This window comes from Venturia canescens, chromosome 4 (assembly GCF_019457755.1).
Source record: "Venturia canescens isolate UGA chromosome 4, ASM1945775v1, whole genome shotgun sequence".
NCBI classification, from domain to species: Eukaryota; Metazoa; Arthropoda; class Insecta; order Hymenoptera; family Ichneumonidae; genus Venturia; species Venturia canescens.
This window is the reverse complement of record NC_057424.1, coordinates 18,892,090-18,913,882: the sequence shown is the minus strand read 5'-3', so window position 1 is coordinate 18,913,882 and position 21,793 is coordinate 18,892,090. Positions and strand designations below refer to the sequence as shown.

General features: G+C 39.2%; 3 protein-coding genes and 1 long non-coding RNA gene across 8 annotated transcripts; 2 read left to right on the top strand and 2 right to left on the bottom strand.

Moving 5' to 3' along the window:
- Positions 1 to 92: 92 nt before the first annotated feature.
- app (Palmitoyltransferase app) lies at positions 93 to 7,895 on the bottom strand. Of its 4 annotated transcripts, none has more exons than XM_043415689.1 (11): positions 7,471 to 7,887; positions 6,997 to 7,215; positions 6,338 to 6,493; positions 5,781 to 5,941; positions 5,536 to 5,694; positions 5,221 to 5,358; positions 4,950 to 5,104; positions 4,659 to 4,776; positions 4,466 to 4,581; positions 4,120 to 4,222; positions 93 to 2,425 (listed from the first exon to the last, which is right to left on the bottom strand). In XM_043415689.1, the coding sequence occupies exons 2-11, from the start codon at positions 6,999 to 7,001 to the stop codon at positions 2,124 to 2,126; spliced, it is 1,413 nt and encodes a 470-aa protein (XP_043271624.1). In that variant the 5' UTR covers positions 7,002 to 7,215; positions 7,471 to 7,887; the 3' UTR covers positions 93 to 2,123. The 4 variants fall into 4 exon arrangements, with proteins under 4 accessions (XP_043271624.1, XP_043271621.1, XP_043271622.1 ...); XM_043415686.1 differs by having other exon boundaries at positions 2,295 to 2,425; positions 2,921 to 4,222; positions 7,471 to 7,895; XM_043415687.1 differs by having other exon boundaries at positions 2,295 to 2,425; positions 2,921 to 4,222; positions 7,712 to 7,895.
- A 1,210-nt stretch (positions 7,896 to 9,105) lies between these two features.
- On the bottom strand, positions 9,106 to 11,598 carry LOC122408717 (pre-mRNA-splicing factor RBM22-like). 2 transcript variants are annotated; one of them, XM_043415697.1, is made up of 4 exons: positions 11,466 to 11,598; positions 11,182 to 11,376; positions 11,047 to 11,100; positions 9,106 to 10,702 (listed from the first exon to the last, which is right to left on the bottom strand). In XM_043415697.1, the coding sequence occupies exons 2-4, from the start codon at positions 11,233 to 11,235 to the stop codon at positions 9,563 to 9,565; spliced, it is 1,248 nt and encodes a 415-aa protein (XP_043271632.1). In that variant the 5' UTR covers positions 11,236 to 11,376; positions 11,466 to 11,598; the 3' UTR covers positions 9,106 to 9,562. The 2 variants fall into 2 exon arrangements, with proteins under 2 accessions (XP_043271632.1, XP_043271631.1); XM_043415696.1 differs by having other exon boundaries at positions 11,182 to 11,527.
- A 1,429-nt stretch (positions 11,599 to 13,027) lies between these two features.
- On the top strand, positions 13,028 to 14,660 carry LOC122409001 (uncharacterized). The gene is made up of 3 exons (XR_006260586.1): positions 13,028 to 13,633; positions 13,887 to 14,211; positions 14,382 to 14,660. It is a non-coding gene; the product is annotated as an uncharacterized lncRNA (long non-coding RNA).
- A 594-nt stretch (positions 14,661 to 15,254) lies between these two features.
- LOC122410115 (zinc finger protein 432-like) lies at positions 15,255 to 21,002 on the top strand. The gene is made up of 6 exons (XM_043418155.1): positions 15,255 to 15,876; positions 17,078 to 17,319; positions 17,473 to 18,147; positions 18,300 to 18,407; positions 18,489 to 18,653; positions 18,740 to 21,002. The coding sequence occupies exons 1-6, from the start codon at positions 15,867 to 15,869 to the stop codon at positions 19,124 to 19,126; spliced, it is 1,587 nt and encodes a 528-aa protein (XP_043274090.1). The 5' UTR covers positions 15,255 to 15,866; the 3' UTR covers positions 19,127 to 21,002.
- The last annotated feature ends 791 nt before the right edge of the window (positions 21,003 to 21,793 follow it).

Sequence of the window (21,793 nt, the reverse complement as noted above, 5' to 3'; positions counted from 1 at the left end):
AATATAAAATTCGAATGGGAACGATATACGAGGATGATCAATGATAAAGTGGCAAGCCACAGCGAAAGTATTCAAAGAAATAACAACAACAGTTCATTTTTTCTCAACTTTCATTAGATTATAATTGTCTTCTAGTATTAGAATTCATATATCTATAATTTTATATACAGTACGGAATCGCCATCCGTAATTGATCCGCGAGAAATGAAAAATCAAGACAACATACCGTCTCGCGTGAAATAATCGGGCAGGCGGCTAAACGCACGACATAGCAAATAACATGTGTTCGTTCTCAGCCGATTATCTCAATATTTTGATCGTACATATGAGGTTTATACGGTTATTGCCTGATCTAAAGAGATTATGTGCAAACTGCGATACAAAAATCATAGTCTTATTTATCATCGATCCAGGCAGTGATAACTGTATTATTTAAAATGCACTGTCAATTAACCGCATTTGTTTCTTTCACCCAATTAAACCTTTTTAGCACTCTCTTTCCCCCTTTTATTTACATCGATCGCTTTACACTGTACATATAATCACAACATCACGTTAACGATGCACCACTATTAACGAGAGTTATCATTATCTTCCAGTCCATTAAAAGGAAGCATGCAACTCTCATTATTTTGGTCCTTCAATCTGGAATTATATTTTTTCTTCCATGCAACAAATCGTTCATAAAAACAAAACAATTTTCAAAAAATACTTTCGTTCGATTTTCACACTGAATTTTCTTCGTAGTACAACAATAGTTTTCTCGTCTTCTCTTCAACAATGCCTTTTGTTATTAATTCATAATAATCGTTAACGCTAATTTCGTAAAATATTTACGTGCATGGAATAATCATGATTTGTACATACACGCTTTCCTTAAACTCGCCCAATATCTTCATTATATATCGAATTCGAATTATAATCGTTAACGACTCGAGGACTCGAGGAAAATTCTTAATATCTCTTTCTCATTGTCAGTAACAATTTCATTTTTCTCCATCAAAATGTACAAACGGGACTTGGCTCACGTGGGAAGCGCTTAATTAAAAAATTGTTAATCAGCACAAATTTCCAATTAACTAACAATAAGAATTCTTCTCAAACACGCAAAAATATACGCTTATATATACACGGTCTGCATATTTTAGTACCATCTGTGCGATTGACTTTAGCTATAATCATAAATTTGTTCTAATGGCTAAAATTTTGTGAAAAAATACTACAGATTTCTCGCTTCATTGTTCTTAAATGTCTTTGAAAAAAAATATAGATATTTCTAAGATATAAACAATTTGAACAATGTTGAAATTGAAAAAGCATCATTTTCATTTCTATTCGCCGGATTCAACAACCGAGATCCAAGATTAATGGGAACAATTTCAACAACGTCGCTGAAATGAACGTACCGTAAGAAAATGTTTTATACATCGAGTGCGGGAAGCTACGGATTACATTGCGCATGAAACTGTCGCATGAGCCGAAAGCTTATGATGCATATTGGCACGGGTACGAGTACGAGCACGAATCAAAGGCAAGTTTTTTTACGCTTGTTACGTAAAAAATGTTTTTTTGTGTCTGTCTCGCAAGTTTGATTTGAGACTGAAAAAATGCATGTCAAACTTGAAGAGGTAAATTTTCCGTAGGTCAGAGTAGGGTAAAGTGAACATTTTTTGTTTCACATAGCAGCCCGAGTGCCAAGTAAGACTGAAAACGAGTCGTTGATAAATGAGCTACTTCAAAAACTAAACTTCTGAGGCAGTTACGAAATATGAACTATTTACTCGTTTGAGATAATTCAAAATTCAACGGACTATGGAACGAGAGGACTGGAAGATGGAAGAAATTCGTTAATTATTCGAAAAACATGAAATTTTGATGAAATTTCTGTAGCTGTCCTCGTACTCGTTTTTTCGAGCTAAAAATGCACAAACGCTACGAAACTTCATGCGAGCTGTACAACAAAAACCAAAGCACATCACGACGGTGTTTTACCTCTTTTTTTTTTATACTTGAGCGATATTAAAACTAATAAATTTTTTCCAGTCAACAACTCCGTTTTTTCGTTTCGTGTACGCACAGAAAAACATTATTTATATATAATCGTTATTGAAAATATCCTATTATTATACAATGCCCATTTTAATGAGTCCCGATTGACTACCACGTCCAACGCTTGAGTCATCAAGAGAATCTAGATCCAGGGCCGACTCGATCATCGTCGTGTCCTGCAGTAATCTTAGTCTCGAGGCTGACAATGGTGTCGTAACAGCAACCGGTGCAATTGCGTTATCCAAGGTCGTCGGTCCGAGAACATTTGGTCGCAATGGCAATGGTGCTATATCATCGATATCCATAGGCGGTATGTTGAGCGATGCCAGTGGAACTTCGTTCGATACTAGATGACTCACGCTATTCGTAGTACTGCCTGAAATAATAAAGAAATATGATTAATATTCTCAGCCAAACTTCCGTTCGATGAGAAAAAAATCCAAGTGCTAATGATTGGATAGGGAGTACTTTTTGGTACTTGTAGAAAAACTACATGTGATTTTTTCCTGAGTATTAATTATTTCAAATAAGAACTGCAATCGTATCGAATAGAAAACAATCAGTGTCGTTCGATCGAGCTGTTATTTCTCGTTGAAGCATTCGCAGCTCACTGAATATTCGGATGAAAACTCGGCTCACATATAAGGACGCCAAATATAATGTGAAAAGCCCACAACTATGGAGCGAAGACTCAACGAATCGCGAATTACTCGAAAACGAGACAAACCTTTGGTTATACTTGCCACGTGTACGATGCAAAAAATATTAATATTTGTAGCGTGTGTGAAAGAGTTAATGAAAAAAGTAAAGAGCGAAAAAAACAGAAAAATCATTCCGGGGATGCTTCAAGATGTAAGATGTAAGAACTTACCAAATAGTATGGACCAAGCCCTCGATAACGAGTCGTAATTATAAACAAAGAAATATATGTATACTTTTTAAATTTACTCATGTAGAATAATTTATGTATGTAGATGAATGTACGTTTTTCCTTCATTAATATTAGTTTAGCAAGACTTTTAAGAGTAGGTACTCGTTATACGACGATAGAGATGTTCCTTGACGAATCATGGAAAATATATACAAAATTTAATTCGAATTATCCTACGAAACGCACTCCATTCGCGTACCTAAGACTGTATTCTTTGTGTTTCAATGTAGCCCGTAATCTAAATGTTTCAGTAATTATGTTTAATAATAGGTATAAGAAAAAATAAAAAAAAATGAATGAATTAGAATGTATAGAACGATAAGAGGAAGGATATTAAAACGAACGTTAAATGTCATCATTGTCACTGATTGAGCCCATGATGAAACGTCGGTTAAGCATATCCTCCTCAGTCGCATCGTTCGGACATAAAGAATTTTCGGCAAATGCCATCTCGTGATTGAGGGGTGCCGAGCCGAATCTATTTACGACGAGGCTAATAGCCGTTTGTCCGATAATCGGTATACCACCACCGTTTCCCAATAATCTAGTTGGTAATAGATTTTTCGTGATTGGATATTTCGGCGAATGTTGAGGGCATCTTAAATTATTATATTTCAGTGTATGCTGTGGATTAGAGAATCTCATATCAGGATCGTCACGATAGCGTTGTGGAAATTTTTGCAAGTCTACGTAAGGACCGGTGGTCTCGTCCGGTGCGTCCAGGCCGTCCTTATCGTCGTCGTCGTCGTCGTCGTCGTCGTCGTCGTCGTCGTTATCGTCCTTTCGATACCCCCGGAGTGTATCTTCGGAATATCTCGCTGGATATTTTTGTAAGTCAACAGCAAATTTACGTTCGATCGCGAATTGGTCGTAAATCAAGTTATTGTCGGAACAACGATGATACTCCTCGCGGCAACGTTGCGGATATTTTTGTATATTCTCGTCGCAAGTGTAACTATACTTTTTCAAATCGGCGTTTAGTTTATCGGTCTCATGAAATTTTTCGTTCTTGAAACGATCTTGAGGCGCTAACGCTGTTAGTCTCGATGGATATCTCGATAAGTAAGTCCTATTGGTATACTGATGCGGATATTTCATTATTTCTTCGGGTGGACAACGCGTTGTTACTCGTAACTCACCGTTCAACGATTCTATGCGAGGTGAGCGTTGCCCCGACACGAGATTGTTCATCGAGCCCGTCAATTCGCTTCCCGGTGTCGTTTCGACGCTTACTCCATTTGCCTGTAACAATGCCCTACTTGTATCTACTCCATCAAAATCAAGCAAGCAATTTATCGAATATTATATTCATTTGTCAGAGACGAAAGTTGAAAATATTTTTAATGTCAATGTCTATTTGAGCTGGAAAAATTTTGAGAAATTGAATAATTTTTAGAAACCTTTGCATTGTTCTCAACAATGGTATTATTGATGGGTAATGTCGGGGTAATATTTATGGAAAAAAATTTCAATGAGCTCACTCACCTGTGGCTGCATTATTTTTACGGTTCCATAAGCTTTGTAGGCATTCGTTATCACGTAATCGTCCGGGATTTTCTCTTGTTCCGCCATGTAACCAGGCGTGACTATTCCACGACGATCTACAATTGAGGCAGTATCACGATACAGTTTTGAGAACAACAATCGTGTATAAATAAATGTCAGGATTTTGATTTACCTATCAAGCTCGGAGGAGCAGGACCACAAAGTACGTAGAAACAATTTCTACATATATTTCCTTGGCTATAAGGATTGAAGTTCTCCTGTTCTCGTTTACTCGTAAACGAGCCTTTAATCTGTAGGGTAAAAAAAATCAAAAAGATTCTATTAAAAAAAAGTCTATTTAATTGGTCCTCATTCTACCGGATTTCAAGTCGGAAAAATATCTGCTCTTGCAATTATAACAACCATAAAGAGAGGGAAATTAATAGGAAACGTTATCAGTGGATGGAAAAAAATAACTTCTTACATCTTCGTTCGTAGTTTGATTGCTCGTCGTCAGATAAGTGTGAAATCCAGCAAGGCCGAGAATACTCCAAACGGAAAAGAAGCAAACGACTCCAACGACGACGCTTCCAGGAGACAGTCTGACAGCTTCCAAAAAAGGTCTGTCATCTCGCGTAACTGAAACAAGTACGATGCACTAACGGTTCATAAAAAAAAAATCAAAACCAAAATAATCTCTTAAAATTACTTCGGCGAAAAGAAACATGAATAAATAACGTATTAAAAAAACTCACGCATTATAAGATGTGTAATCGCACACGCGAATATAAATACGCACAGGAATGCAAGTGAGACGATAAATGCGTAAAAGTATCGATAATTTCGTCTACCCACGCAATTGCCGACCCACGGACAATGGTGGTCAAATGCCTCTGTAGAATAATGAATAGTCATTACTAAAACAAAGTAGTCGATATGCGTGTGCAATATATACACTATTCCATTCTAAGAAACGTTCAAACAAATATTTTATCTGTCATATCTATTCCTACAGTGGATCTCCTGAACTTCAATAATGCTCGTGTTTTTTTTTTTTTATATTTCCTCACCTACACAATTATCACATAAGCTACAATGAGAAGCTCTTGGTGGCCTAAATATCTTGCAAGTGAAACAGTATTTAAGCTTCACCGGTTGGCCTCTAACTAGGACCTCTTTCGTTCGGGGCGGAGGTCGGTAAGTTATCGAATTACCATTGTTTGGCACTTCTGCAATCATCGAAATCAATTAGATGTAGCACTTCCTTTTCCTCTATTATTTTGTAAAGGATAGTAAATTTAACTGTCAATTTTACCTATTTGTCTCTCTATATAAGCAGCCTCGTCCGGAGTAGCTCTTGGAATAACTCCAGGATCGCTAAAACTTGTTCTGAAGAGCGAAGACATTACAAAAAGAAATAGCAAACCTCCTATCACGGGAATAGCAGGGGTTATGTGAACGGCCAAGTAAGGACAGCTGAAAAACAAAACAGGCATATGTGGAAAAATGATTTGATATAAATCGATCCAAGTTTTATATTGTTTTGAGTGATTTCTGAGATAAATTTCAAACAGTGTTACTCTAAATTGACATCTCTTTCTGTTCCAATGGTAACACTTACAGTTGCAAACACAGAGCAATCTATATTCAAAAATAACAAAGAACCGTTTGGAATCTTAATCAATGTCGCGCTTTGATAAATTAACTTTCACTCCTAAGAATTATTTTACTGTATTGTCTCCTGTTATAAATAGTAAACTCTAAAATTACAGGTTATATGTTGCATGCTATATGTTATTATTTCTGTGGCAAGTAAGAATACACGAGCAAAGAGGCTCTATACCGATGAAATGTTTTCTTTCAAATACTCACTCATATGCGAAGAATAGGGCGCTAGTACCAGAGATAAGACAAACAGTTAGGCCAAAGACACCAGTTCTGGGAGCCATCATTATTCTGCCGTCGCAACAAAATCTGTTTCGTCCAGGAAATAATTCCCACTTTCTCAATACATGGGTCATTGTCTCGCTGTAACGGAAATTGTCTTTTTTGTTATGTCAGTCGATCCGTGAGAATTTAACAGAAACATCTATGGCAGCCTGCAGATATTTAAAAAATTCTTAAAGTATTATACTAATTTTCCAACAAATTTTAGAAGCAACTGAGTTGTCTGTTTATTCACATAGCCATCACATCCTTATTCAAATTTTGTTGTTCTTTGTTGTACCTGATGAATTTAATCGAGCCATTGAAAGAAGTTTTTAGTCAATTTACCATGTAATTGAAATTTTGGATGACAAAAAATTGCACATGATAAACGAACGAATATTGGTCTAAACAAAAATGCTTAGAAAATACTTAAGATCGTTGAGTAAATATATTCTCGAAATACAGCAAGGTTAAAGTGAATTGAATGATGAGAGAGAGAGAGAGAAAGAGAGAGGGAGTGTTATGAAAAGATATGACGAATCAGCGCATCAATGGGGGCATAGATGAAGAATCATACGATTGAAAATCAGAAAAAAACTTACGGCATTTGGTGGCTTGGATATCCTTGTTATTAGTGGGAACTCGTGTTATGAGATCCTGGATACATATATATTTTGTGAGACAAGGGTACCTCTCGCGGGTGCCCTAGCATCAACTTAACCTGCTGTTACTGCTGCTAATATCTCGTTGGTTGTAAAAATGCACGACTAAATTCCAGAAAACCCAAACGAGTTGCGACATCGCAAATAGTGTTATGAGATCTGGAAAAGCGCATGAATTTCAAGAAATATAAACGCTCGAAACTAAGCAGAATCTTCGGAAGCCACCGAAAAAAACAAATGCACTCATAGGCGTATGCACACGCACACGACACTCGCGTACGCAAAGCAGAAACATTGTACACCTTCGTTTGGTTCGAATTTTTATACAAAAGAATACCACCTATAAATCTGATAGCACTGCTCCTATTATATTTCTGTATTTATCGTGTAATAAAATATCTGTCATTTATTTACGTGTTATATCGAGCCGCAAAAGAGTGAATTTTTCCAAATAACTGGGTCAAATCGAGCACACCTTCACGTTTATCGTGTATGAATCTCAATAATTATCTGCACATCTCAGAACAGCCGAACAATGTCACATGTATCACGCGCGTTCCTATGCATACTACTTCGCGATGCGAAGAAAAGCAGGAACACACACAATCTCTCCATTCTAATTGCTCATATATATTGTACTATGCATTTTATGTACATTTGCACACTGTATTTTCGACGAGACCAAAGCAGACCAAAGTCATCGAGCTCCCATTTCACTTAGTCCGCATCCATTGATGAGCTCGATGCACTTGACGATCATCACAATTCATCTACATACAACTTCCCCGTCGTCGATTGCTCGCTCTGCCCTTGCTACACAAATGAAAAATAAAAACGAAAAACAACAAAATAAATAACAATACCGTACGTCCTCTAACGGAACAGCAAGTAAGCTCTATAGCACATGTTTTCGAAAGAGGAACCACGTGATCTGCATGTCGTAATCTCGACGACACAACAGATGAGATTCTGCTCTGTCATAGCGTGGTCATAGCCGTCGTGCATCACAGCGTCTGTACATATAATTCCGTGTATTCATAACCGATATTTTTTATATATTTTGGGGCGATTGACGGGTGTACTTCCGAAAGCTCAAAACCGAATTTTGCGATGAAATTTTTTGGCGACTCGCGATATTTAGCAAGATATTAAATGTTAAACTTGCTTTTTAAACACGAGCGAGTATATCTATGTAGCTCATCTCGCTCGGCCAGTATCCCCGCTCTGCTAGTAGCGGATTTTTAGATCATGACCCTTAGGAGTTAGAGTTTTATTTTTATTTTCTGGATTTTTACGGCAAGGTTTGAATTTTATATACGATCCAAATCTTATTGTAACCAAACTCGTTTTTTTTTCCTTTGAAAAAGTCTACTTGAGAAAAAATTCAATGAAATAATAAGAAACTTCAGTCACATATAAAATTCAAACCTTGCTGTAACCAAAACCTGGGTTTTTCTTTTCCTTTAAAATTCAATATATGACGGGGATTAATCCTAAATAAAACTATAGTAGTACATATTTTTATTTTTCGTAAAAACGCTAATAAGACGTAAATAGTAATACACACTAGATAGTGTATATTACTATTTTTTTTTGCATTTTTCGCGCAAACAGCGACTTCCCGAACGCCCCTCATCCCGTGTGGGCCTAAATATATAAATGTTGAGAAGCTGAGAAATCTGACACACATTCGCTGACGAGAGGTGGGATCTTGTAAAAGTGTAAAAGTATATATGAGATTGAACCTTAGCTATATGAGATACACTAACAATAAGTATTACAATGAGACAGCAATGGATCTGCTCTGCATCAGTATATAGCAACAAATTCAGCCCGCCGGGCAAATAAATTGGGACTTGGGACCGGGGTCCCGCTCCATTCACAACTGACGCATGTCCACATTAATTCTTACCTCATCGCGTACTTGACGAAACGAGGGTCCTATACATAAAATAATAATACAGTCGAGACAGTGTTTTTTTTGTTGGATCAAAGTTCGATGACTGTTTCTTTGGTATATACTTTCGAAATAAATAATTCCAAGTTCAATAGTGGTTGCATATTTTTTATTTACATACGCACAAAGTTGCGTTATCCCGTCGTGTTCACGAGTACAGGTCAATTCAGGTATTAAAAATTATATCCTAGTAAGAATCGAGCGATTCTCTGGTACAAACTCGGGATCTGTCTGTCGGTAATGTTCTACAAATATACATTTTAGAGTTTTATTTTTTCATGGTTATGTAATCCAATTCAATGTTTTTGTAACTGCACAACTCTATATTTCTTATCGGGAAACCAGTTTTCCCTTTGTTGACGCGCAATCAGCGAGACGGGGAAATGCCTCTGTACAAAAATTCGTTTATTTATTGAATATTCGTAAGAGTTATGTGGATCGGAAAATGCTGGTGGTTTTCGGGTCGTGTGATATATGCAGTCGCAATCACAACAGTTTCGAAAAAAAAAATTAACATTTTTACGAATGTGTTGCGGTGGATTCTTCGAATTATTCTTCGGGCCATGGTTTTCCTATTCCCTGGCTGGCGCCCATCCTCGATGGATCCTGGCTGGGATAGTGGATTGGCGTAGTGCCTGGCGGGAAGATTGGCGCCGCTGCGGCAGCAGCAGCAGCAGCAGCGATTTGAGGAGGAAACATAAATTGTGGCGCAACTGGTGGCGGTGGAATCATCATGGGTGGCATAATACCCGGAGTAGCTTGTAGATTGAAGAAATTATTGCCCATACTCTCGGGCGGTGGTGGTAAAGCACCGGGTAAGCCAGGAACAGGTTCGAGCATTTCGCGAGGTGCTTCGGCCGCGGAAATGGTTTGTCGACCTTGAGATCTGCCCCATTTAATTGTTAGTCGTCGACCGCCGAGAATCAATTTATTGAAAGTCCGTTCGGCGGCTGCTTCAGCCGCATTTCTCTGAGTGTATTGAATGAAAGCGCATTGTTGTCTTGGTACCATTGTTACCGATCTTATTTCTCCATATTGATAAAAATGATCGCGTAATTGTTTTTCTGTGAGCACGTCACCCAAATTGCCAATGTAGAGGGTGGTTATTGATTTGTCCTCGGGTGGATCAAGCTTCGGCATTGCTGCAGCTCGTCTCATTAATTTGTCAGCGACTGGATCGTTGACTCCATAATAACGATCTTTGATGTTTTGATCGGCCAACGGATCATCGGGATCCGTTGGTTTCTCATGACGATACGGACATTCCTCTCCTCTCTTGCATTCACCCTTTACCCAAAATGAACATATATGAGGTCTGTTGCGCTTGTAATAAGGACTAGTGCGTGCAAGTTTCATCAACAAATCACTCGCAGCCGCTGATTTTCCCACTGAACCCGCTGGCGTTGTTGCATCCATTTTCCCAATCTCGTTGTCTATATTTTGCACATAGTACTCCTTGTTCACTTCCGAACGTGGTAAATCGTCCTTTATTTTTAATGCCGCGTCCCTCACTTGAATCGGCAAACCGTATTCCAAATCCAACAGACACGTTTGACATACGTTTTTCAAACGACTGCACGTCTGACAGACCTCTGTTTTCTTGAAACGCATACGAGCTCCTGGACACCATCGGAATACCGTGAATGGCCTCACACAGATTTTACATTCTTTGCCATATTTCTCTTTTGTCTGCAAATGTAAAAAATTATTTCATCATACTCATTTTCAAACTATTCATCCGGCATTAACCTACAAGTGTGCACCTTAGATTTTAACAATCTTCTTATAATGAACTTCCAGACGCTATTCCAATATTGTTTTCATCGATATTGTATGCTACTTTCCAAACCGTTTATCAATGCTTGCAAATTTCATGTTCACAGCGAAGAAAAATACTGAAACTTATATAACGCTATATTTTGCATCTCCGATATCTCTGTTATTTTTCTACATAATTATTTTGTTATACTTTGTCGCACATAATATCGACTATGAATCGAGAGTAATCTTGAACTGAGAGAAAAGTTACTTACCATGCGTATATAAGGATTATCCCCCAGGCATGTCTGACAAAGAATCGGAAATTCCTGAAAAAAAAAAAAAAAATTATAATGAAAAATGTAACAAGTTTTATCTCCATTTATTTTTCACAACTGTCATATACTTACAGCATCTTCCCAATTCTGTCTATTATAAGTATTGGTGGTTTTGGATGTAGCCATTGGATGTATATAACGATATACTACAAGTTATTCCACTTTCGTAACGTCACTAACGCAGCGGGCCAAGCATCCCGAAATATATCAAAAATATCAAAGTTTTGAATACAGGGAAATAAATGACAAACGCTGTGATGCACGACGCTATAACAAAATACGTAAACGGTTAGGTAGATGATAGGAGTGGCAAAGAGTAGTGTAGTACTAAGCGTACTAAGACTGCAAAGTATTACTGGAGACTCTGAAGAGAGCTGACGCTGTTGCTGCGACCGTAAACGAATTTTTCGCCGTCTGGGGTAGGGTGGAGAGGTGGAGATTGTCCTAAAATGACGGCCAAAATCCTCAAGAACCTAGCCAAACCTAGCCTAACGTCAGGGTCTAATTCCGGACGGTAAGCAGAGATGTCGCCACGGTCATTTTTTTTCGGTAAAAAAGATTTAGCAGCTGGCAGGCGATAGGGACTCTCAACTTTGTCGATAGTCAAATATAAGACGTACAGGGAATACGCCCTGTACGTCCTGTTGAGAATCCCTGTCGCCTGCCAGTTGCTAAATTTTTTTTATCGACAAAACCACCGTGGCGACATCTCTGCTTACCGTCCGGAGCTAGACCCTGACGTTAGGCTAGGTTCTTGAGCCCTAGGGCCCTAATGATTTTGGCCGCAATTTTAGGACAATCTCTACCCCACCAATTTCAAAATGACATAGTTTTTTCATTAAAAATTATAAAATGCAAACAGAAATGATTCGCCATTGACATTTTAACATAAAACATAACCTTAAAAAATAAATAGATGTACTGCGGAATTGACATTATATGCATCCTTAAGTGGTTTTTGGAACAATTATCAGCAAAAATGTACGTATTCATAAATTTGTCGAAGTTTTAAATACGACTGGTCCATGTTTCCAATGCTCAATCATGCACAACTGTCAAAATTGCACTCCAATAGCGCCATTTTTTCGAGGGATACGAGTGCCGCCATCGGTAGTGTGGATCGCCAATTAGGTCTGTTCGCGCTGCCTGAACTTTCTGCACTTTTCTGCACTTTCGTGAGTTACGCTATCACTATATATATGTATATATATAGAAAGTGCAGAAAGTTCAGGCAGCGCGAACAGATCTATCTTCGATCGATCACATGTCGATGATCAAAAATAGCGAATTATGGTGAATATTTTACTATTATTTCTTTCACTTTCAATGGTTACTCGTCACACCCAACTCCGCCTGTTTTTTTTTTTTTTTTTTTTTTTTTATGAATATAATAAAGAAGGCTACGGCGTCGCCATCTAGCCTCCTTTTCGTTCAAAACTGACAGCTCGAAGTGTTGCCATCTCTAGGATTTAACAGACGCGAATATTTATGCTAGAAATTTGATGATACGGAAATTAGTGAGCATCTTTGGTATAACTTTGGTAACAATAAAGATGAAACGGTATGCTTCATCGTATGCAATCATTTAACAATATCGCGTTCATGATTACATCCAATTTCGACGGTTGCGGGTCACTTCATTCGTATTCTTCTCAACGACGAACATTTTAACGAATATTTTTCGATCGCTCTTTCCATATTATTCCAACATTACATAACCTGCTTACTGCTCTATCGAAAGACGCGGGAACAAATTCAATGGGACAATCGAAGATGCCGCGTTCTGAGGTTTCAACGTGCATTGCAACAAAAATATATCCATGTGCATTGTATACAATATGAATACGATTCGCTCACACTCGCGTAAGCGTAAATTTCTAAAAGCCAATTTCATTCCTAATCAAGTAAGAATTCAAGGTATTCAATAATTGAAACATCGAACGTAATTATGGTTCGATGAGCGAAGCGTATTATAGTCGCTCGCGGTGTTTAAGGCTAATACACTGCCGAAAACAGTAATTATTCTTATACACAAATGGAATGCATTTAATGAGTCGAAAAGAAAAAGGTTCATTTCTTAAATGGGCAAATTCCTTCGGGGGCGCATAGTCATGAGAGTTCAAAAAAGATTCATCGTCGCGCCGTGTGGTTCACGTTAACAAAAAAATAACCTCTGTATTGTGATTTCTCGTCGGGGATGGTGGATTTGATTATTTAATGGGCATACACGGATGCGAAACAAGAAGGGCCTATACAAAGGAGGAAAAACACAAGTTGCGGAGCAAGAGTCAGGAAGAAAGAGGAGGAGGGTGAGAAAGGGAGGAAAAAAGAGAAGGTGCATTGGCGGCCCCGTGGTTAAATATGTAGGTCGTCGACGCAATGCGGTACTACCGCACTCTTCTCGAATCCTTGAAATCACGATATCCGCCGCTCTTCAATGCTAGTTATGTAGCAGAGAGTTGATAAATCATCAACACGAAGCGTGCATATTCATTGCCTGCATCGGTTAATCGGAGGCACAAAGGTAGGCGGCATCATCATTTCTTTGGACAAAAACAACGATCTTTTCACACTGACTTGAAAATATGACAATAGGTTATAATTTTCCAAAATATATTCGTATATGTTTAGCCTCAAAGTCTGTTATTATCATGCGCTTAATTTATAACAATAACGTTGAAGATGTAAGAGTTTAATCTATTGGGCAATGGGAAAACGGAGACAAAATAAGTTGTCAGCAATTGTTCGCACAAAGATAAAAAAATTACGGTCTATAGGCCTCGTTAAAACACCTTGTGCGGCCCTCTGCGACGATTCCCGGATCCCCGGTATTGTCCGTACCCGTACCGATAAACACGCGTCTGGCGATGTAGAGTGTAGAGGGCTCGAAAAGACGGAGAGAGAGAATAGAATTGACACCACCCTCCGCTGCGTAGAGCCATCTCTCGTCCAATTCGCGATCCATAAAAGTATTCGCGCGAGTGAAATTGCGGCGCAGAAGGGGAAATTTCAGGAGAGGTGTTATATATACCCAAACGGCGGCAGGAAGAAGCAGCAACGAGGAAAAAACGAACACACGGGGTAGATCGAGAATTCGTATTGGTAATTTTTTTCACAATTGCGCCCTAACTAGCGGTTGCTCATGTTCGCATGCGACACGTGAATACCCGTATCCTCGCCCTCTCCTTTGTTTTCTTTGGCCCAACTTTCAATTTGTAAATACATGCAATTAAAATAATCGATATCTGTATAAATTTTCGCATGTATTGGAGAAAGATGACGATTAGCGTCTTTTATTGACGCGCGACAGAAGGTTCGAGTATTCGACGGATGAAGTTGAACAGAAAGAGAAGATGTGAGGGTTGAAAGAAAGCAACACGCGCCATATGATCGAAAACGCGGGAGGATTGAGGCGCGCGTCGCTGTGCGACGTTTTTGTCAGCGGGTCCGCAGCGGAGCGGAGTGAACGGCCGTAAATAAGAAACGGTACGCAAGACGACTAAATCGCACCGGTGCTCATGTATTTTTTAATGCACAAATAAAAAGTGGTACGAAAACAGCAGAATATTTTTTAATGGGCTAGATCATATAAGCCTGTTGATAGAAACGGCAGATTTCGGAATTTTATTGATGCGCCATTTTGAGTGGAAATCGTTATAAAATACGTATCGTACTGCTCGTCGGAACAGCAGGGGAAAAAACATGGTTAGGAACATCGGACGAATATACTATATTTATAAAAACGAGCCGAAGCGCATAAACGCGACGCGCGCTCTCGCCTATGAAATGAGAAGGATGGACAGACGGACGCAAACGCTGAAATCAGCTCGACCGATCGATGCGATAAATGGATGCGTGCGATTGGGTAGCGGAGGAAAATCGATATGCGATGAAACCCAGGGGGCACCCTCTATCTAGGCGAACTTGTACAACACAACGTCGTTCTTTTTCTCTCTTACTCACTCCCTTTTCCCCTTCTTTGTCGCTACGTCTCTCTCAAATACCCTTACCCTCGCTCTCCCTCGTACTCGCGCGCTCTCTCTCTCTCTCTCCCTACCTCCCTCTTCGTGTCGACAGTGCTGCACACACGGCCACACGCACGCACTAACACACCCAGTCGTTTGCCACACCGAGGATGGAGGAGCAAAGACCGAAATATCGATTTTTAGGCCCCTACGAGGCGGTTCGATGCTCATATCTGCCCCGTGCCCCGTTCGCGAAGCGCCTTTCAAAACACCGCGACGCGTGGTGGTGTTATAAAATCATTTTCCATACAACATATTCGTTTTAAACATTGAGCTATTTTTTTTCATATTTTTCATCGTCTGCCATTCGCCGGTCAACTGAAATCCTGTATCCAACGTCACAGATTCTCTCACTCTCTTCCTCTCGGACACAAAACACACACACACACACACACATACACTTACATGCATACACACGGGTCTATTATTGCAATGTAATCGGTTCGTACAAGCAGTGAGTAAAAACGAAATTATAATGGTGTTTACGCATCCGATGTATCGTTAAAAACTTTGCGACGGAAATATTGTCGATTGGGCGGCTGTCTCGGATCTTTCGGTATTCGATTGTAATGACAAACTATACGAGCAGTGCACGCAGTGTGATTATTCTAGTTCGGTAAAAATCGAGACGAAGACAAAAATCTCGGTGGTGACATAGTACAAAGAGTGGGGTGGAAATATACGAGTGAGAATTTAAGGAGCGGATTCCGGAGAGCGGGAGAAACTGCGAACATGTCATCGGGTACTTTTTTCCGAATATATATCTTTACCTCTTCCATTTCTCTTCTCTTTCCAATTTATTACATTGTTCGCTTGTCATAAACGATGAAATTCTACAACTGTAATAACAATTTGAATTGAAAAGGATAAAGAAAAAAATTACTGTACAAAAGAAATCCAATACAAAGTATCTCGAGAATTTCGAGAATTGCAATCAACATTCGTGTGACTCTTTCGGACCTCGTTTCGCCAGACAAAGCATCGTTAAATTCGACTGAACATTCGAATGAGAACTAACATCGTATTCGCAATCGGATTTTGCTGTGTCAATAAAATAATGGGATGGAAGAAAGCGTTTGAACCGGCGTCAACGTCACGAGAGTATGACAAATCGTTGACAAGCGATGTAACGTTTACTCGATGTCTCAGTTTCTTTTCGCGCGCGTCTCGGCATCGTAAAAATGAAAAACGACAAGCTATACCAGCGGTAAAGGAATAAATACGCAAAAATAAATGTTTCTCTCGAGGGCGTCATTTGCAAGGTCGCAATAGCGTGATTTCGTCGGGGGTTCGAGCGTCAATTCGATTACAAACCCTAAGAACTAAGCATACCTGCGTGTGTATATCGATATACATACGCAATCGCGTGAACCGCAGTGAAGCTGCGATCGTGGTTTGCTCGCGATTCTTTGCATTAACAAAAAATAGAAAAATTCACTTTTTTTCTCAAAATTAATAATTACTCTCGAGTTCGTGCGATATCGAACGGTGAATTAATCCGACATCACAAAAAAACAATCCGGAACAAAATTCGAATTTCTTAGTTTTGCTTGTCATTTTGAAGCCTTATAAAACGTCATGGAACTTCTCTTCGACGTTCATTTATTTAACGAAGAGAATTTAACGTCTCATTCTCCATTTTGAGTGGTTTTTCTTTGTTATTTCACGATGGCGTTACGTTCGATGTTCATTATTGAGATCCTTTGTTTCTTCCGCGTTTAGAGTCTGAATTTTTTTGTAGGTTACCAAACTCATCGGAAATTATTAATACGTGGATATTCGTCGAATCACAAAGGAAAGCAACCTGATGGCGATTGGCGAGCAAATTTATTCCTTTGTCGCTTAGAATATCAATATTTACAAAAGAGAGATAAAAAACGTGTGCAGATGAAAAGATTACGCCGAGTACAATAGAGGTTGACTCGTACTTTGACTAATTTCAGAAAAAATGGCGATCGCAGCTTCAGAAAATTATCAGCTCAAATGGCACAGCTACGGAGCTCACCTTCACACTTCGGTAGCAACTTTGTTACATTCCGAGTCCTTCGCGGACGTGCTGCTCGCGACGTCTTGCGGCAGGCACGTGGCTGCTCATCGTTTCGTCCTCGCCGCGTGCTCCTCCTATCTGAGTCACATCTTCCAAACGTGCCACTTCGGAGCGAACACGAACGCGCCAATAATCGTTGTGAGTATTCCTCGAATATTATTCTTCCTTCCCTTTGAGATTTTGGCCAAAGAGTTAGGAAAAAAAAAGTGCACGAAAGCGAAAATGTGTCGGTGAAAAAATTCGTTTTAATCGTTCGTTCCGTCCAAGTAAAAAATTTTCCTTTAAATTCAGGTACTGCCAACGGAAATTGGTTACCGTACGTTGAAGATTTTGATCCAATACATGTACAGCGGCGAGGCGACCGTTACGAACGATCAGCTCGAGGGTGTGCTCAAAGCCGGGGACATACTGCGCGTACGCGGACTTTGGAGATCAAACGCGGGCAGCAGTAGCAGCAGCAGCAAAAAGGAAAACATACAATCGAACAATCAAAAAGTGGAGCGCGACAAGAGGGAACAACAACCGATACCTGGTCAATTGCAAAAAATCAAATTGATACAACCGGCTGTGCAGTCAGAAAAAATAGTCGAAACGGTCGGAGGAGCCCTGGCAGGAGCGCAGCCACAGTCGCAGCCGCAGCATCAGCCACAGCCGGCGGTCGAAACGAACGTCGAAACCCCCGAGAACTCGCCTTCGATCGCGACGAGCCCCTTGACAACGCTCGCAACGCCACTCTCGATGCCGGTATCAGCGGGCAAAACCGTCATCGAAAAAAACAACGCGGAAGAAGCCGAGGAAAAAATGAGCGATAATGCGAGCAACGACGCGAAGCAACGAGCCCTTGAGGAAAACAAGCTCATTGAGCAGAGCAAGAACAAAGAAAATCTCGAGACAAGCGGAAAGAGAAAAAGGGCCACGAATAGCGACGTCGAATCGACCAAGTCGAGGAGCGAGGTTGGGGACAACGTAAGATTTTTCATTTTTTATATATCAACTTTTATATATCAACAAAATGGAAAATGAGGGAATATCCAAAGCGTATAATAGCTGAGCACGCGTTTGTCTTCGTTCCGCGTTGGTATCTTTCTCGTTGAATCATAATCTCTACTTATTTGCAGACGGAGTTGAATTTGGAATTATTGGTGAAGGACGAACCTATAGACTGGGACGAATCGATGGATCCGTCGGAATCTTTAACGATAGATCACGAGATAGACATAAAGCCCGTAAGTTTGTTAAATAAATAGCACGCAGCTTCGAATACAAAAAAGCCAGAAATTAATGACGCTTGGGGCTGAATTATTCAGGAAATCGTGCACAGCGCGGACGAGGATGGTGACATTGAAGAAGAGGAATACACCCCACTCACCTGCGACATGTGCAGTCAAACGTTCAACAGACCCTCCGATTGGGTCAGACATATCGAGTTCACTCACGCCGACATGACGGAAAATCGACGAAAAAAACGAAAGGTTTATTATTCTACGAATTCGAGTCTCTTTTCTCGGACTCCGAAAAACGAGCTTTCCACCAGAAATTGTTTTTTTTTCTCCATCAGGGTGACGCTGACGACGACAGCAAAGAATTCCCACCTTTGAAGTGCGATTTGTGCGGCAACATGTACCCAACGCCACAGGAATGGGTGCGTCACATTCAGACGGAACACACGGAGGAACAATTAGCATTGATGAACAACTCGGCACCACCGAAACCAAAGAGAGCTCACAGTCATCAAAAGTTGTGCAACATTTGCCAAAAAGTATTTCCGAGTCATGCATCAATGGTGATACATCAACGAACGCACACAGGAGAAAAACCGTTTCTCTGTTCCTACTGTAAAAAAGGTTTCAACGTTAAGAGCAATCTTTTGAGGCACTTGCGAACGTTACACGACAAATTCGTCCATCCCAGCCTGTACGGGAGTAACGGTACCAAAAACTCCTAGACCTCTTAGAACTTGAAATCGATTCATCCCCGTTTTTCTACAAACAAACTACATATACCAAAAAATATTATGAATTAACCAACAAAGAAAAAAGCTCAATTGCAAGGCGTTGTCGGACTACTACCGACCAGAGAGGACAAGAAAACGTTGTAAATTAGTCATCCTCTCAACATAATGACAGCGTGTATGATGCTGTGCGACATGCGAGTGTCGGAGAAATAAGTACCCTTTTAAACATGTTTTTACAACTTTTCTCAAAAAGCCTATCTTCTTTTTCGTTTTTATTTTGCTGCTTAATACGGCGTCGATGCTTGTCATCTTGAAAAATTATTTGCCGTTTACATTCCTACGTGTCCCCCGAGTGCCGCGTCACTCAACATAGACAATAAATTTAGTTGGTCATTAACTTTTAAAGTAAAAACTTCATACCCCTCAATGCTTGTTTCGAGTCATACGGCGTCGGTGCCGATTTTCATTCTCATTATCACACTCCGACGACTGTGTATCTTCCTACGTTCAACATGATACGATCGTATTAGCGCGCTTGTAAAAAGTTGTAAAAACACTTTTTTTTTTTCAATGTAAGAATTTTCCGAGGGAACTCGATCCCTCAGCCCATTCTTAATTTATTTACAATTATAAGTGGCTAAATCTTCGTCTCGTTTCTTCGTACGATACCTCCGTACCCGGAGAACATGAGAAGGATCGTTGTCAAATGCGTCCTAGACTAAGGCAGAGAGCAAATGTGAGAGAACGAACGAACGAAGCGAGTATATTTTGAGCAAACGCAGTTCTCGTCATTTCGAACAAAAAGGTTTTCCATTCAGTTTTACGGAATTGAATTGTTGTAAATTATTTCTTAAAAATCTTTGTTATTTTAAAGCTGCATATTTCCACTCTTTTCGCTCTGATGTAAATAATTTTTCTTCATTACTACTAAAAGGAAAGTAATTCTACAAAACAAACAGCACAGAATGACATTTATTATCGTCATAATGATTCGTAATACCGCGCATGTGTTGAAGCGCGGAGGGCGAGGAGGGGGCGGTACCATTCGAATCATAACGAAGCGTAGGAGTCAACATGAGCAGCAAGAAAATATCACAAGTGATTTTTATTAAATAATCAATGACGAAAGAAAAATGAAATGAATAGTAGATTTTTATCAATGAGTCCTCGTCTCTGGTTACACGTGAATTAAGCAGAATCAAAGTACGTTTTTCTCAGGACTTATGCAAATAATTAGAAACCATTTGGTTCAATTAATTTCACACACCCTTTGAAATATTCCAAAGTGATCTGAAGAAAGTTAAAAAAAACCCACCGAGTCGAAAAGAGCACCTGGTGTCATTCCAGTTATCAAATATAAACAATCTTATCGATACTTCTTCAATTATTCATCCACAGGATGCTATTAAGATAACAGGAAATAACGTAACGCTGGAATTTTATGGGTTTTTTCTCGATACGAAGCAATAACCATGAATTTCAAATCGAAGAGGCTGAACGACTATTGCCAAAATACCAATTGAGTTGTCCATAATTTTGCAAAAAAAAGAAAAGAAAATTGAAAAAAAAATCTCAACTTTTTTTCGTTTGTCTCAAACGTAATTATACATAATGAAATACCAAAGATCTACTTAGCTTGAATAGAAGAGTACCTTAAGAGTATGCATGTTTTTAAGGGACAATGGCGAGAAAGACAAATACGATCAAATGAAATGGACGAGTGTGATTCCAATGCCGCGTGAAGATAATTTGAGTGAGAGACATAAAGATAAATGTAATATAATTCCGCGTTTAAATCAACATCTACTGATTCGATAAATTATTAAATTTTAATTCATAACCAAATAAACGAAATAAAAAAAAAAAATACGAGAGAATCGAAACGGAAGCGAGATATTAAGTACGTACTTTTAGGCTATTTTGATCACGATAGCCAACTTATTCCCCCAGTTCGTAAGCTAATTATGTATTTTTATATTAAACTAGCTGATACGTATACGTATGTATATAGAGAGTAAGGCAATAATTCTAACCGCTTGAATATCATTGAATCTAAAGGTAATCATTTTTCCCTTTTTTTTCTTTTCATCGACCGACGATAATCGCGGACTTGATTAACTCCCGTGTGGAGGATTCAACACTTTTCGTTACATACTTACTGTCTCCCAATTCATTCCATCAATTTCCCCCTACTCTCCATTTTAAGATGATGGATCAGTCGGTAATCACACGTCAAATTTTTGAAATTGAAACTCTTTGACATCGTTCGTCCGATTAAAATAATAAAAATGTCATCGTATTCAGCACGATCGCAAAAATCCGATGACATTTTTATTTTTTTCCATCAGACGAACGATGTGGAAAATTTCCTTTTCAAAATTTGCAGCTATCTCTCTCGCACTCACGGTTGTGATTACCGACTGATCCATCATCTTAATATATAGTCTTTGTAACCTCATCCGATAACGTAACATCTTCGAGATATTTCGGTATGGAATCAAATAATTTCCATCGATTAGACTTCGAGGATTAGTTCTCCTGAAATCCTATAAATTCAAAGATGTTCAAGGTAAATTGAATTATCGTTTGACTCTGTACAAGAAATCATACGCGCGCATGCCCGCGCGGACAACACACGCGTACGTACATACATATATA

What these genes read in the sequence shown, in the direction of transcription:
- app (XM_043415686.1), bottom strand. An exon ending in CTTATGTGATAATTGTGTAG is followed by an intron (nt 5,359 to 5,535) that starts GTGAGGAAATAT and finishes ATTATTCTACAG; the next exon opens with AGGCATTTGACCACCATTGT. An exon ending in TGCTCCTCCGAGCTTGATAG is followed by an intron (nt 4,582 to 4,658) that starts GTAAATCAAAAT and finishes CCTCAATTGTAG; the next exon opens with ATCGTCGTGGAATAGTCACG.
- LOC122408717 (XM_043415697.1), bottom strand. Translation starts at nt 11,235, where the DNA reads ATGGCTACATCCAAAACCACCAATACTTATAATAGACAGAATTGGGAA. An exon ending in GACAGAATTGGGAAGATGCT is followed by an intron (nt 11,101 to 11,181) that starts GTAAGTATATGA and finishes TTTTTTTTTCAG; the next exon opens with GAATTTCCGATTCTTTGTCA. An exon ending in ATAATCCTTATATACGCATG is followed by an intron (nt 10,703 to 11,046) that starts GTAAGTAACTTT and finishes TTACATTTGCAG; the next exon opens with ACAAAAGAGAAATATGGCAA.
- LOC122410115 (XM_043418155.1), top strand. An exon ending in GGAGCGAGGTTGGGGACAAC is followed by an intron (nt 18,148 to 18,299) that starts GTAAGATTTTTC and finishes ACTTATTTGCAG; the next exon opens with ACGGAGTTGAATTTGGAATT. An exon ending in ATCGACGAAAAAAACGAAAG is followed by an intron (nt 18,654 to 18,739) that starts GTTTATTATTCT and finishes TTTCTCCATCAG; the next exon opens with GGTGACGCTGACGACGACAG.